Here is a 14,342-nt window from a genome sequence, read left to right as displayed (position 1 = left end):
CTGTGAGACACTGACATACCAAGATTATAAAACCTGAGTTTGTACAGTGCTGCCAACACAAGTGCATGATGGCAGCTTCGCGAACTTAATTGTCAGACCTTGTATTACTTGTTAAAAATATGTGAAACTGGGTGTGGTGGCATGCAGCTATAATCTCATTTACTTGGGAGACTGAGGTGGGTGGATGGCTTGAGCCTGGGGAGTTCGAGGCCAACCTGGGCAATATAATGAGACTCCATTTCTAAAGCGCACACACACACACACACACGTAAAAGGAAAAACTTCATAAAAGCGAGTACTATTGATTGACTAAACAGCTTTAAAATGGGGGATTACTGATTTAATTATGTATTTTTATCCCTATAAATCAGGAGTTGGAAAAAGAGAAGAAATTATTATTACGTCTGAACCTTCTCATGACAGTTTTGTGGTGTCCAAAGCTGACAGTGTGAAACTAATGCATCTATCTTTGATACAACAAGGGACGGTTGATGGTATTGTGGTGGTGGAGGCTGGTCACATGACACTGGAAAATTGTATATTAAAATGTGAAGGAACAGGAGTGTGTGTTCTTACAGGGGCTGCTTTGACAATTACAGACAGTGAAATAACTGGTGCCCAGGTATTTCATTCTTTAAAAAGTATGACTTTATATGACTATGGATAACTTTGAGTGATCTTAATATACAAACAAAGGGTAACGATTTTTTTGTCTTTGAATGAAATCACAATTAAACTTAGAAACTGGTAGAAATCAACAAAATGAGGACAAGTACAGGAGAGTGATATTACTATACTTAGGAAAAATGAACTGCCTAAGTCCAAAGTAAGGAATTATTAGCTTTAAGTGTGATTTTATTTTTTAAAAATCTAGAAATCAGTGGCTATAAAATAGATCTCAAATCATTATTTGATGGCTTATGTATGTATGTATGCGTGTATTTATTTATTTTTGAGTTGGAGTCTCACTCTGTCACCCAGACTGGAGTGCAGTGGCCGCTCCCGGCCACTGCAGCCTCGACTTGCTGGGCTCCGGCGATCCTTCCGCCTCAGCCTTCCAAGTAGCTGGAACCACAGGCATGTGCCCGCATGCCCAGCTAATTATTTATTTATTTGTTGTAGAGACGAGGTCTCGCCAAGTAGTCCAGACTGGTCTCTAACCCCTGGACTCAGGCAGTCTTCTTGCTTCTGTCTCTCAAAGTCCTGGGATTACAGGCATGAGCCATCATGCCCAACTTGATGGCTTATTTTAAAATAAGTCTTTATAAGCGATCAGATATTACTGTTAGGTGTTGTGATTAGTCTGACAGCTTCTAAATAATCGGTACATAAAAAACTTGAGGCTTCAGATAAAAATCTCAAAGATCATTAAAAGGCTGAAGAAGTAAATGAGAAAAATGATGAACGGAAGAAAACAAGAGCACCTTCTTTTATAATAACTTTTTCTTCATTTCCACTAAAATGAGGAAATATACTTTAGTAGCCTTATGAGGGATTTACAGTAGATGTAAATTTTTATAAGTTTTTTTTTTTTTTTTTTTTTTTTTTTTTTTTTTTGTTAGAGTCTCACTCTGTCACCCAGGCTGGAGTACAGTGGCATGCTCACGGCCACTGCAGCCTCGACTTGCTGGGTTCAGGTGATCCTTCTGCCTCAGCCTTCCAAGTAACTGGAATTACAGGTGTGCACCACCACACCTGGCTAATTTTTTAATTTATTGTAGAGACGAAGTCTCACCAAGTTGCCCAGGCTAGTCTTGAACTCCTAGGTTCAGGCAATCCTCTCTCCTCAGCTACCCAAAGTGCTGGGATTACAGGCATGAACCACTACGCATGGCCTGCAACTTTTGAAACAACTGCTTAATGAGGTTTTGGATTTCCTTCTGGAAAATCACTGTGTGAGAGAGTCAGTTGATGGACTATATGACCTCAACCTTCCCTCTAGGTCTAATGATTCTCTAACAAATGTTTAGTTTTCAACATGTCAAAACATTATTTCTACAATAAATTGTTGCCTGTATTATGTATTTTCATGTAACTTAGTGTTTAGATTGCTATTTTGTTTGTTTGTTTTGTTTTGTTTTGAGTTGGAGTCACTCTGTTACCCAGACTGGAGTGCTGTGGCCGCTCCCGGCCACCGCAGCCTCAACCTGCTGGGCTCTGGCGATCCTTCCGCCTCAGCCTTCCAAGTAGCTGGAACTATAGGTGCGCGCTACCACGCCCAGCTAATTTTTTGATTTATTGTACAGATGAGGTCTCGCCACGTTGCCCAGGTGGGTCTCGAACCCGCGGGCTCAGGCAATCCTCTCACCTCAGCCTCCCAAAGTGCTGGGATTACAGGCTGAGCCACCGAGCCCGGCTTAGATTGCTATTATTCAATTATGGTTTTCAAGTCTAAAGATAATCTTGGAGGGGATTGTATGTGTTTTGTAAATAGTCTTGTTTTAATTTACAGGGTGCTGGTGTTGAACTGTATCCCGGTAGTATAGCCATTTTGGAAAGAAATGAAATTCATCACTGTAATAACCTCAGAACCAGTGACCGTTCAAAAAGCATCTTAGGCGGAATTAATATGAAGGTGTGCTCTTACTTCTTAATGTAGAATTGTTATAAGAATTGTAAGTAATTATTATATAATTACTAAAATATTAGTTATAGTCTTAAAATTTAGTCTTAATGTTATCATTGATTTGGAAAATAAATGTGTAAGTAATAATATATGGTTAAATGGTGGCTAATGGGCAAAAGTTTAACGTTATAATTTAATAACTTAAATAAATTTGTTTTGTTTTGTTTTGTTTTTGAGTTGGAGTTTCACTCTGTCGCACAGACTGCAGTGGCACACTCCTGGACACTGCAGCCTTGACTTGCTGGGCTCTGGCGATCCTTCTGCCTCAGTCTTCCAAGTAGCTGGAACTACAGGCGTGCGCTACCACATCTGGCTAATTTTTGATTTATGGTAGAGACGACGCACCAAGTTGCCCCCAGGTGGGTCTCGAACCCGCGGGATCAGGCAATCCACTTGTCTTGGCCTCCCAAAGTGCTGGGATTACAGGCTGAGCCACCAAGCCCAGCCCAAACTTATTATCAAATAACTTTGTTAGTGAGGAAGTGAACACATTTTGCTCTTATAAAAATATTTTATACTTTTCATCGATCAGATCTGAAATATATTTGGGAAAGTAAAGCAAATTAAGAGGATAATAATATATTAAGAAATACCAGGTCAGGTGTGGTGGCTCTCGCCTATAATCCCAGCAATTTGGGAGGCCGAGGTGAGAGTACTGCTTGAGCCCACGGGTTTGAGAACAGCCTGGGCAACTTGGCAAGATCTCATCTCTATAATAAATTAAAAAATTAGCCGGGTGTGGTGGTGTGTTCCTGTAGTTTCAGCTACTTGGAAGTTGAGACGGAAGAATCACTTGAGTCCAGTAGGTGGAGGCTGTAGTGGTTGTGAGAGTGCCACTGCAATCCACCATGGGTGACAGAGTGAGACTCTAACTAAAAAATAAAAATAAAAAAAAGAAAAAGAAATACCAGCTGGGCACGGTGACTCAACCTGTAATCTCAGCACTTTGGGAGGCTGAGGTGAGAGGATTGCTTGAGCCCAGGAGTTCATGACAAGCCTAGGCAACATAGCAAGACACCCCCATCTCTACAAAAATCAAAATATTAACCAGGCATGATGGCATGTACCTTTAGTTCCAGCTGCTCAGGAGGCTGAGTGACTACATGGCCACTGCACTCCAGCCTGAGTGACAGTGAGAACCAGACTCAAAAAAAAAAAAAAAAAAAATCATATTCCTACTACTTCCAAGTGTGACCATGGGCCAGCAGCACTGGCATCACCTTGTAGTTTGTTAGAACCTTGGGCCTTACCTCAGACCTATTAAAGAGAATCTGATTTTTTTTTTTTTTTTATGAGTTGGAGTCTCACTCTGTCGCCCAGACTGGAGTGCAGTGGCCGCTCCCGGCCACCGCAGCCTCGACCTGCTGGGCTCCGGCGATCCTTCCGCCTCAGCCTTCCGAGTAGCCGGAATTACAGGCATGCGCCACCACGCCCGGCTGATTTTTTGATTTATTATAGAGATGAGGTCTCGCTGCCCAGGCGGGTCTCGAACCCGCGGGCTCAGGCAATCCACTCACCTCAGCCTCCCAAAGGCGCGGGATGACAGGCTGAGCCACTGAGCCCGGCTGAGAATCTGATTTTTAACTAGTTCCCCAGATGATTTATATATACATTCAAGGTTTTTTTTGGTTTTTTTTAGTTGAGTCTCACATTGTTGCCTAGTTTGGGACTACAGGCATGCGCTACTATGCCCGGCTTATTTTTTATTTATTTTATTTTTATTTTTTGAGTCGGAGTCACTCTGTCGCCCAGACTGGAGTGCAGGGCCGCTCCCGGCCACCGCAGCCTCGACCTGCTGGGCTCCGGCGATCCTTCCGCCTCAGCCTTCCGAGTAGCTGAAACTACAGGCACGCGCGACCACGCCCAGCCAATTTTGATTTATTGTAGAGATGAGGTCTCGCCAAGTTGCCCAGGCGGGTCGGAACCCACGGGCTCAGGCAATCCACTCACCTCAGCCTCCCAAAGGCACGGGATTACAGGCTGAGCCACCGAGCCCGGCTTATTTTTTAAAATTTATTGTACAGACAAGGTCTTAGCAAGTTGCCCAGGCTGGTCTCGCACCCCTGGACTCAGGCAATCCTCTCACCTCGGCCTCCCAAAGTGCTGGGATTATAGGCTTGAGCCACCATGCGCGGCCTACATTCAAGCTTAACAAGCATGGCTTCTAAAATCTGACAACCTCATCTCTCCCCACGCTTCCTACATTATATTTAAGACACACTGGCTTTGTGCTCCCAGAAATTATTCACCTCTTTCTGCCTTTAGTCTTTATAGGAAACACTTTCTGTGTACCTTCCGATGGCTCCCTCATTATTTGTATCTGTATATAATTGTCCCTCTTCAAAGAAGCCTTAACTGTAGAGAACACTCTGGTTAAGTGGTAACTCTTCCCACCCACTCCTGCAATAGCCTTATTCTATTTTCTCCAAATAAATAGTATTATTTGAAATTTTTTTCATGGTTATCATGTTATAAGCAATCAGTTTCATGGGCTGTATCTCCATCTTGAATCAGTTATTTATTTTTGAGCTGGGGTCTCACTCTGTTGTCCAGTCTGGAGTGCAGTGGCACAATTGTGGTTCACTACAGCCTTGACCTCCTGGGCTCAGTCTATGCTCCCACCTCAGTCTCCCAAGTAGCTGGGACTACAGGCGTTTGCTACCATGTCCAGTTGATTATTTTGATGATTATTATTTTTTTATTTATAGAGATGAGGTCTCACTATGTTGCCTAAGCAACATAGTCTTGAACTCCTGAGTTCCGAGGCTCAAGTGATCCTTGTGCCTCGGCCTCCCAAAGTGCTGGGATTACAGTTGTAAGCCACTGCATCTGATCTAGAATCAGTTATTTTTAAATCAATAACCAATAAAAATAAATAGAATACTTCACTTAATATTTTTTCATTAAATACTTTTGCAGTTGATATTAATCATAAGAATTGTACTTGTTCAAAACTGAAAGTCTCAGTTGTTTAAAAAAAGAAATTTGTTAATCCAAGAATAAATTCTAGAGTAATTTTTATATGCTCATTACTTTTTCTTTCTTTCTTTCTTTTTTTTGGCGTCTCACCTTTTGTTGCACAGGCTGGATGGAGTGCAGTAGCATGCTCACAGCCACCGCAGCCTCAACCTTTTGGGCTCAGGGGATCCTTCTGCCTCAGTCTTCCAAGGAGATGCAACTACAGGTGCATGCCACCATGCCTGGCTAATGTTTTTTATTTTTTGTAGACAGTCTTGCCTTGCCAAGCTCCCCAGGCTGGTCTCGAACCTCTGGGCTCAGGCAAACCTCTCGCCTAGACCTCCCGAAGTCCTGGGATTACAGGCTGAACCACCGTGCCTGGCCTATATATATATATATTTTAAGTATTTAAAAAAGTGAATCCCTTAGTTAGCCAGGCGTTGTGGCACTCGCCTGTAGTCCTGGCTACTTGGAAGACTGAGGCAGAAGCATCGCTTGAGCCCAGGAGGTCGAGGCTACAGTGAGCTAGAATCAAGCCATACATTCCTGCCTAGGTGACAGAATGAGACCCTGTCTCCCAAAACAAAAACTCATTTCTTCAAATAATTTAACAGGTTCTTCCAGCACCCAGATTGAAGATGACCAATAATCATATTTACAACAACAAAGGCTATGGAATAAGCATCCTTCAACCAAGTGATCGGTTTTTTATTGTAGCAGAAGACGCTCTCAATAAAGGGGCTGCTTCAGGAGATAAAAAAGATGATCAAATGCTCTCCAAAGTAATGCACAACCTGAATCTGGAAATGAATAACAATAAGATAGAAGCCAATTTAAAGGGGGATATCAGAATAATCACAAGGTAGAGCATTTGGGCTAGTGTTAAAGTTTTATATTTCAGAATGTGTTTAAATAACGCTCGTGTACTGCTGAAATGGTAGCTTAAATTAAATCCAAAGCTTATTTAATTAAAAAAACTTAAACATCTTAATGCTCTCATTGAATGATTTTAATATATTTTTAAAATAGTAGCTTTATTAGATATAATTCACATACCATAAAATTCACTTTAAAAAGTGTACAATTCAGTGGTATTTAGTATACTTTTAATATCATCACTATTTAATTCCAGAAACAAATATGGTTTTAAACATTTTTATTTTTTCTTCTTTTTGAACCTTTTTTTTTTTTTTTTGAGTCAGAGTCTCACTCTGTCACCCAGGCTGGAGTGCAGTGGCATGTTCATGGTCACCACAGCCTCGACCTGTTGGGCTCAGGCGATCCTTCTGCCTCAGCCTTCCAAGAAACTGCAATTTTTTGTAGAGATGAGGCCTTTGCAAATTGCCCAGGCTGGTTTCGAACCCAGAGGCTCAGGCAGTCCTCTCACCTCGGCCTGCCACCACTGTGCCCGGCCTGAACTGTTTCTTCTTTCTTCCTATTTTCTTTTATATTTTTTTCTTAAACATTGCTTTTTAATACTCCTACAATAAAAAGCATTAGGTATCCTATGTAGAAAGGAGATAAAATTATGTTCATAGCCAATTCCCGTTATCTGTGCCAGTAACCAGAATGGGGTGGTATGCCATATACACAAATAGGATATGTTCAACAGCAAAAACAATGAAATCCAAAATAAGAGGCAGATAATATATAGAAGTGTGTTTCCTCCTCATATTCAAGAAGTGCAGAAGTACTCAGTATAGGGCCGTTGCTGTTCCCTGTGGAAGCTTGCTGTAGGGCTGAGGTAGGTGCTTGTGTTGTCAGAAGTTCATCTTCTATTTTGTTTTGCCCTTGTATGGTTTCCATTAAAAATCACGTGACCCAGGAGAGTGATTGGCGATCAAGCTGTTATGTCTACATTCTAGCCACACAGAAGGGAAAGGACATTTCTACAAAGTCATGCACATTATTTCAGTTTTCATGCCTCTAGCTAGAATCGAATCACGTGGCTACATCTCCATACAAATGAAACTAGGAAATACCTTTACAGTGGATGGTTGGTTGTATGTCCTCTAAACAGGGAGTCAATTGTCTAAGAAATGAGTGGTCTGTTTCACAAAACAGAGCTTATATTGATTTAAGAATATACAAAGAAATAATACTTTGACTTTTACTTATTTGTAGCCCAGCAAAGCTCACCCTAAATTGCCATAAAGTCTCTTGAGGCTGAGAGTTGATAACTTTTTTTTTGAGTCAGTGTCTTGCTTTGTTGCCCAGGCGGGAGTGCAGTGGTAAAAATCACTGCTTACCTCCTGGGCTCAGGCGATCTATCCTGCTACCTCAAGCCTCCCAAGTAACTGGGACTAGAGGTATGTGCCACCACGCCCAGTTAGTTTTTTTATTTTTATTTTTGTAGAGGTGAGGTCTCTCTACATTGCCTAGGCTGGACTCAAACGATCCTCTTGTGTTGATCTCTCAAAGTGCTGGGATTACAGGTGTGAGCCATCACACCCAGCCCTTCAATAGCCCTTTAAAAAAAAAGTTGAAAATCTGTAGGCAATTCCATAGGTTTTCTTTATACGCGGTCTTGTTAGCTTATCATAAAATATAAAAGACAATCCTAAGGACTGTCCACAAGGGCCTTAACAAGAAGTCTATAATGAACTTAATGAGCTGTAAGAGTGAGGATTTTCCTTTCCAGTCCTCTTCTTCCACTCAATTTTTCCCTCAATTTTTGGCTTCAGAAAGAGGTGGACAAAGGTAAGATCTTTTTGAGGAGTCGGAGTCTCACTCTGTTGCCCAGGCTGGAGTCCAGTGGCACGTTCACAGCCACCGCAGCCTCGACCTGCTGGGTTCAGGCGATCTTTCTGCCTTAGCCTTCCAACCTGGCTAATTTTTGATATATTATAAAAACGAGGTCTCGCCATGTTGCTCAGGTTGGTCTCGAACCCCTGAGAGCTCAGGTAATCCTCTCGCCTCCATCTCCTAAAGTGCTGGGCTCAGGCCTGGCCAAAGGTAAGATCTTTGAGGCTATGCAGAAAAAGCAATTGCCTTGTGTGAGCAAACTTCTTGCTCACTGGTCATCTGTTTCTGTAGCTGCCATTGATTTCTATCCATATTCTCTTTTCCCAGGCCATCTTCAGAACACAGTGATACTGTTTTCTCCTATTCTTATATCCCTAAAACATTCACATTTTAAAGATTTTTCTAAGAATTTTGATGTTTCATAAAGTTTTTACTCCTCTGCCTTCCCATACCCACTTTTCCCCTAAACTGTATAATGAAAAACTGAGTTTCCATCTTTTTTTTTTGAGTTGGAGTCTCACCCAGACTGGAGTGCAGTGGCCACTCTCGGCCACTGCAGCCTCTCCTGCTGGGCTCTGGTGATCCTTCCGCCTCAGCCTTCCGAGTAGCCGGAATTACAGGCATGCGCTACCAGGCCCAGCTGATTTTTTTATTTATTGTAGAGATGAGGTCGCTGCCCAGGCGGGTCTCGAACCCGCGGGCGAGGGCAATCCACTCACCTCAGCCTCCCAAAGGTGCGGGATTACAGGCTGAGCCACCGAGCCCGGCTGTTTCCATCTTGTGTTAGTTTTCTATTGCTGCCATAACCACAACATTGGTGGCTTACCATGGTATTTATCACCTTGCAGTTCTGTAGGGTCTCTTACATGGGTCTCACTGGGCTCAAATCAGTATCGACAAGTCTACATTTCTTTCTGGATGCTTACGGGATGATCTGTTTCCTTGTTCATTTAGGTTGCAGACAGAACCGAGTTCTGTGTTGCAGGATTGAGGTGCGTGTTTCCTTGAGGACTGTCTGCCGAGGGTCCTCATTTCTAGCTACTGGTTGCATTCCTTCCCTCATGGTCTTCCTCCATCTTCAAAGCCAGCAACAGTGGATCAAGTCTCACTGACTCTCTTGCCTCTCCTGTCTAACCTCCCAGACACACCCTTACACCTCTTTTCTCTTCCACTTTTAAGGATTCATACTAAATTGAGCCCACCTGGATGATCCAGGCTATGGTCCCCATCTCAGAGTCCTTTTTTTCCTAGAGATGGGGTCTCACTATTGCCTAGCCTGGTCTCGAACTCCTGGCCTCAAGCGACCCTCCTACCTCAGACTCCCTGAGTACCTGGGACTAGAGGTACTTGCCACCCTACTCAGCTTTCAAGACCTTTAAGTTTAACCACATTTGCCTCGTCCCTTTTGCAATGTAAAATATGCATTCACTGGTTTCGGGGATTAGGACATAGACATCTTTGGGGACTGTTATTCTGCCTACCACATATATCTTAACCAATTTCCTAGGTTAAGATAAGGTTCCACTCCTCAAATTTAAGTAGAACCACTTGTATACCTAATCCTGAATTGTACCCATCTTTAAAATAAAAAAGAAATTTAAGCAGAGTTTCCAGCCAGGCATGGTGGCACGCCTGTACTCTCAGCTACTCAGGAGGATGAAGCAGGACCACCCCTTAAGCCAGGAGTTACAAACCAGCCTGGGCAATATAGTGAGGCCTCGTTTCAAAAATATATTTTTTTCTTTTTTAAAGCTTCTAGCCAGGTACAGTTGCTCATGCCTGTAATGCCAGTATTTTGGGAGGCTGAGCGAGGAAGATCGCATGAGGCCAGGAGTTTGAGACCAGCCTAGGCAACATAGCAAGATCCCATCTGTACAAACAACAACAAAAAAACTAGCCAGGTGAGGTAGCATACACCTATAGTCCCAGCTACTCAGGAGGCTGAGGCAGGAAAATCCCTTGAGCTCAGTTTAAGACTGCAGAGCCAAGACTGCACCACTGTGCTCCAGCCTGGGCAACAGAGCGAGATCCTGTCTCTAAAAAACAGCGAGCTTCCTCCATTGTACACCAGGGGTTACCAACCCCAGGCTAAGAATTGGGCCACACAGCAGGTGTGAGCTGAAGGTGCTTCATCAGTATTTAAAGCCACTCCCCATCGCTCGCATTACTGCCTGAGCTTAAAAAAGAAAGTAAGGTAGCTGGGCTCGATGGCTCAGCCTGTAATCCTGCGCCTTTGGGAGGCTGAGGTGAGTGGATTGCCTGAGCCCGTGGGTTCGAGACCCGCCTGGGCAGCGAGACCTCATCTCCACAATAAATCAAAAAATGAGCCGGGCATGGTAGCACATGCCTGTAATTCCGGCTACTTGGAAGGCTGAGGTGGAAGAAGAGCCCAGCAGGTAGAGGCTGCGGTGGCCGGGAGGGGCCACTGCACTCCAGTCTGGGCGACAGAGTGAGACTCCAACTCAAAAAAAACAAAAAAAAGAAAGAGCTGTTTCTGGGAAGTACCTTCATATTGCAAAGGAATTTATACATACCCCAATTCTGATTTGTCTTATCATCAAAATTACTGGAGAGGACTCAGTGAAACCAAACATTGAGGAAAAGAAAACACCCAAAGTAGCAGTCTTCTGTCAGAGCAGCAGCATCATTAGTCTCATAGGAACTCAAACCCTATTTGTGAACTGCATATGTTGGGGATCTAGGTGGCATGCTCCTTATGAGAATTTAATGACTGATGATCTGAGATGGAGCTGAGGGGGTGATGCTAGCACTGAGGAGTGGCTGCAAATACAGATGAACAGGAGCAGTGAGATTTGATTGCACATCCTGCCCTCTGAAAAAATTGTCTTCCACAAAACCTGCCCCTGATGCCAAAAAAGGTTGGGGTTGCTGCAGTACACAGCTTCTGTACATTTAAGAGATTCTAACTTGCAACCTCAAGGAGAAATGATGCCATGTTTCTCACCTCCCTTTCCACACACGTCGTGTAAGTACTGGGTCTAAGTAACCATCATATCGCACACTGCACTGGGCATTGCAAGTAGTAACTGTTCAACAGCTTAAAAAGGCTACTAGTGGATCTCTGCCTATTTGTGCAAAAGACTGAAGTGAGATTTTACAGTTATAAACTTTAAGAGCTCTTTGTCACATATACTGGGGATGGAAACATTTGGACCTAGAGGTGGAGACTGCTCATATTGAGGTTTAGCAGAGCAGCCCTGGGAGTGGGAGAAAGGATGAACTTCATTCGGTCTTTCTGTAATGGGCTGGTAGAAGGAGCGGGGATTTCCTTCACTCCTTGCCGTGCCAGTAGCAGCCAAGGAAGAGCCTCAGCTGATATGCAGAACAGGTGCCATCGTGCTAGTGCCTCCTGTCAGTGTATGAAGTAGCAGTGGGAGACTGGAAGGTACGCCTGAGCTGAGACACATGAGATGTCTGTGGGTACAGCTGCCGCCCCACATTGCATTCCTTGTGAGACACTCATGTATATTATCTCGTAGCCTCACCAGTTATGTCAGAGAGAAAGCAGTAAATTTGAGGACAAGGGTCTGATTTCCCCAAAGTATTAAAGCAAAAAATGAGAAAATTGTATAAATACTTTGTACCAAATCAATGTTCTTAAACTGAAGTACATAAACAGGTTTCAAGAATCTGTAAATTACCTGAAATTTTAAGTGGAAAAAAATTTTTGTATACATACCTTTGGTGGAGTCCATTGATTTAATCACATTTTCAAGGAAGATTCTCACCCTCAAGACCCTAAGACCACTGAACTAGGTATTTAAATTTCCTTTCTCTATTTTTTAACATTCAACTGTGGCCTAAACAAAAATTTGTCTAACAAAATGTTGCTTTTTCTACACAACACTGATTTTTTTTTTTTGAGTTGGAGTCTCACTCTGTCACCCAGGCTGGAGTGCAGTGGCATGCTCATGGCTACTACAGCCTCAACCTGCTGGGCTCAGACAATCCTTCCACCTCAGCCAGCCCTCCAAGTAGCTGGAACTACAGGCACATGCCACCATGCCTGGTTAATTTTTTAACTTAGAGACAAGGTCTCGCTATGTTGCCCAGGTTGGTCTCAAACCCCTGGACTCAGGCAATTTCTCACCTCCACCTCCCAAAGTGCTGGGATTACAAGCATGAGAAAACTCATTTAACTTAGACAAACTTTGAAGCTTATATTTTAATGCTAAATGTCTTTTTGGGGGGGGCAGGAGTCTCACTCTGCCACCCAGGTTGGAGGGCAATAGTATGCTCCTGGCCACCACAGCCTCGACCTGCAGGGCTCAAGCGATCCTTCTGCCTCAGCCTTCCAAGTAGCTGGAACTACAAGCACACATCACCATCCCTGGCTAATTTTTTGATTTACTGTAGAGATGGGGTCTCACCAATTTGTCCAGGCTGGTCTCAAACCCCAGCACCTTGTGAGGCCGAGGTGAGAGGACTGCCTGAGCCTACAGATTTGAGACCAACCCGGGCAACTTGGTGAGACTTCACCTCTACAATAAATCAAAAATTAGCTGAGCATGGTGGCGTGTGCCTGTAATTCCAGTACTTGTAAGGCTGAGGCAGAAGGATCACCTGAGTCCAGTAGGTCGAGGCTGCAGTGGCCGTGAGCTTGCCACTGCACTCCAGCTTGGGTGAGAGACTCTAATTTAAAAAAAAAAAAAAAATTCTGTCTAATCCGTCTTTGTATTCTTTACTCCACTATACTTTGGTCTCAAATGAAAAACCCAAAAATATTTTGCAAACTGTAAAGTTACAAATGTATAAACATCTCTAAAACAAAGTAGCTTAACAAATACCCTTTGAGCTATCTGTTAAAGTAGGTAAATGTGTCAAATATGTGCCCTTTGCCCCCAAATCCTAAATTTTATGCACTGGTGAAGCATCACTTATCTTTATTCTTTGCCGAAATATAATTTTTATTCAAGAGTTCTGTGGACTGATTGTGTTGCCTTTAATTTCTACATTGGAAACTTAGAAAATGCTGAACTTGGTCTTAGATTTTTTTAAAGACAAAGCTTGAGAGGAAAGCAAAATGTTCAGCTCTAGGTCAAGAGTTTAACTCAAGTGCAGAAGTTCATGTGACTTGTGTACTGGCCATTATCTACTGCAAAAGCAAGTCAAGCTGGGTGCAGTGGCTCATGCTTATGATTCCAGCACTTAAGGAGGTTGTAGGCAAGAGGACTGCCTGAGCCCAGGGGTTCGAGACCAGCCTCCTGGGCAACTTGGTGAGACTTCATCTCTACAATAAAATCAAATATAAGCAGCACATAGTGGTGCATGCTTGTGGCTCCAGCTAGTTGGAGGCTGAGGAAGGACTGCCTGAGCACAGCAGGCCAAGGCTGTGGTAGCTGTGCACGTGTCACTGCACTTCAGCCTAAAGTGAACAGATGGAACTAGCACTGTAAAATTATTCTAATGTGTAAGATCAACAAACCACCACACAGCGAATATTTGGTGTACTTACTACTTTATTTTCTACTGTATTAAAGGAAAGCCAAGAAAATATCAAGTTAATTTTAAAGGCAAATCTTTACTCCTTAAAGAAAAAATACAAACTGTGAGCATTTTTATAATAGATCAGTATATTTTACATAATATAAACAAAATCACTAATGCAGCTATATGCATGGCTTCCTTAACTATAATGAACCACAGAATGGATGGTTTACTTTTTGTGGCAAATAAATAACATGTAGCATGCTTTTTAAAAAAAAAAACTGTCTACTCACAGGCACTGACATAACAAGCTTTAATAGCCACCACCTCCTCTTCCTCGTCCAAAGTAGCCACCTCCAAAGCCCCCTCTGCCACCTCCTTGCTGAAATCCTCCAGATCCTCTGAAGCCTCCACCAGACCCTCTGAAGTCTCCTCCAGAACCACCTCTATAGCCACCTCGGGGGCCGCCTCTGTAGCCCCCACCACCACCACCTCCACCAAATCCCCCCCGAAAGGAGTTGGAGCCACCACCATAGCCTCCGCCCCCAAAGCCTCCACCCCCAAA

At 43.3% G+C, this 14,342-nt stretch overlaps 2 protein-coding genes across 3 annotated transcripts in view; one reads left to right on the top strand and one right to left on the bottom strand.

Annotated features, from left to right (window-relative positions):
• SHCBP1L (SHC binding and spindle associated 1 like) overlaps positions 1–6,571 on the top strand; it is a 34,414-nt gene extending 27,843 nt beyond the window's left edge. For both annotated transcript variants that reach the window (XM_021707215.1, XM_021707214.1), the window contains exons 8-10: positions 372–622; positions 2,453–2,575; positions 6,199–6,571. In XM_021707215.1, the coding sequence (XP_021562890.1) occupies positions 372–622; positions 2,453–2,575; positions 6,199–6,450 (626 nt within the window). In that variant the 3' untranslated portion in view covers positions 6,451–6,571. The remainder of the gene's footprint in view (positions 1–371; positions 623–2,452; positions 2,576–6,198) is intronic.
• A 7,519-nt stretch (positions 6,572–14,090) lies between these two features.
• The window catches only part of DHX9 (DExH-box helicase 9), a 49,693-nt gene continuing 49,441 nt past the window's right edge, over positions 14,091–14,342 (bottom strand). Inside the window, exon 28 of the mRNA XM_021707196.1 lies at positions 14,091–14,342. This exon is cut by the window's right edge and continues 1 nt beyond it. Coding sequence (XP_021562871.1) covers positions 14,091–14,342 — 252 coding nt within the window.

This window comes from Carlito syrichta, unplaced genomic scaffold (assembly GCF_000164805.1).
Source record: "Carlito syrichta isolate Samal-C Ts95f unplaced genomic scaffold, Tarsius_syrichta-2.0.1 Scaffold316427, whole genome shotgun sequence".
In the NCBI taxonomy this organism is placed as follows: domain Eukaryota; kingdom Metazoa; phylum Chordata; class Mammalia; order Primates; family Tarsiidae; genus Carlito; species Carlito syrichta.
This window is presented reverse-complemented; position numbering and strand designations above follow the sequence as displayed.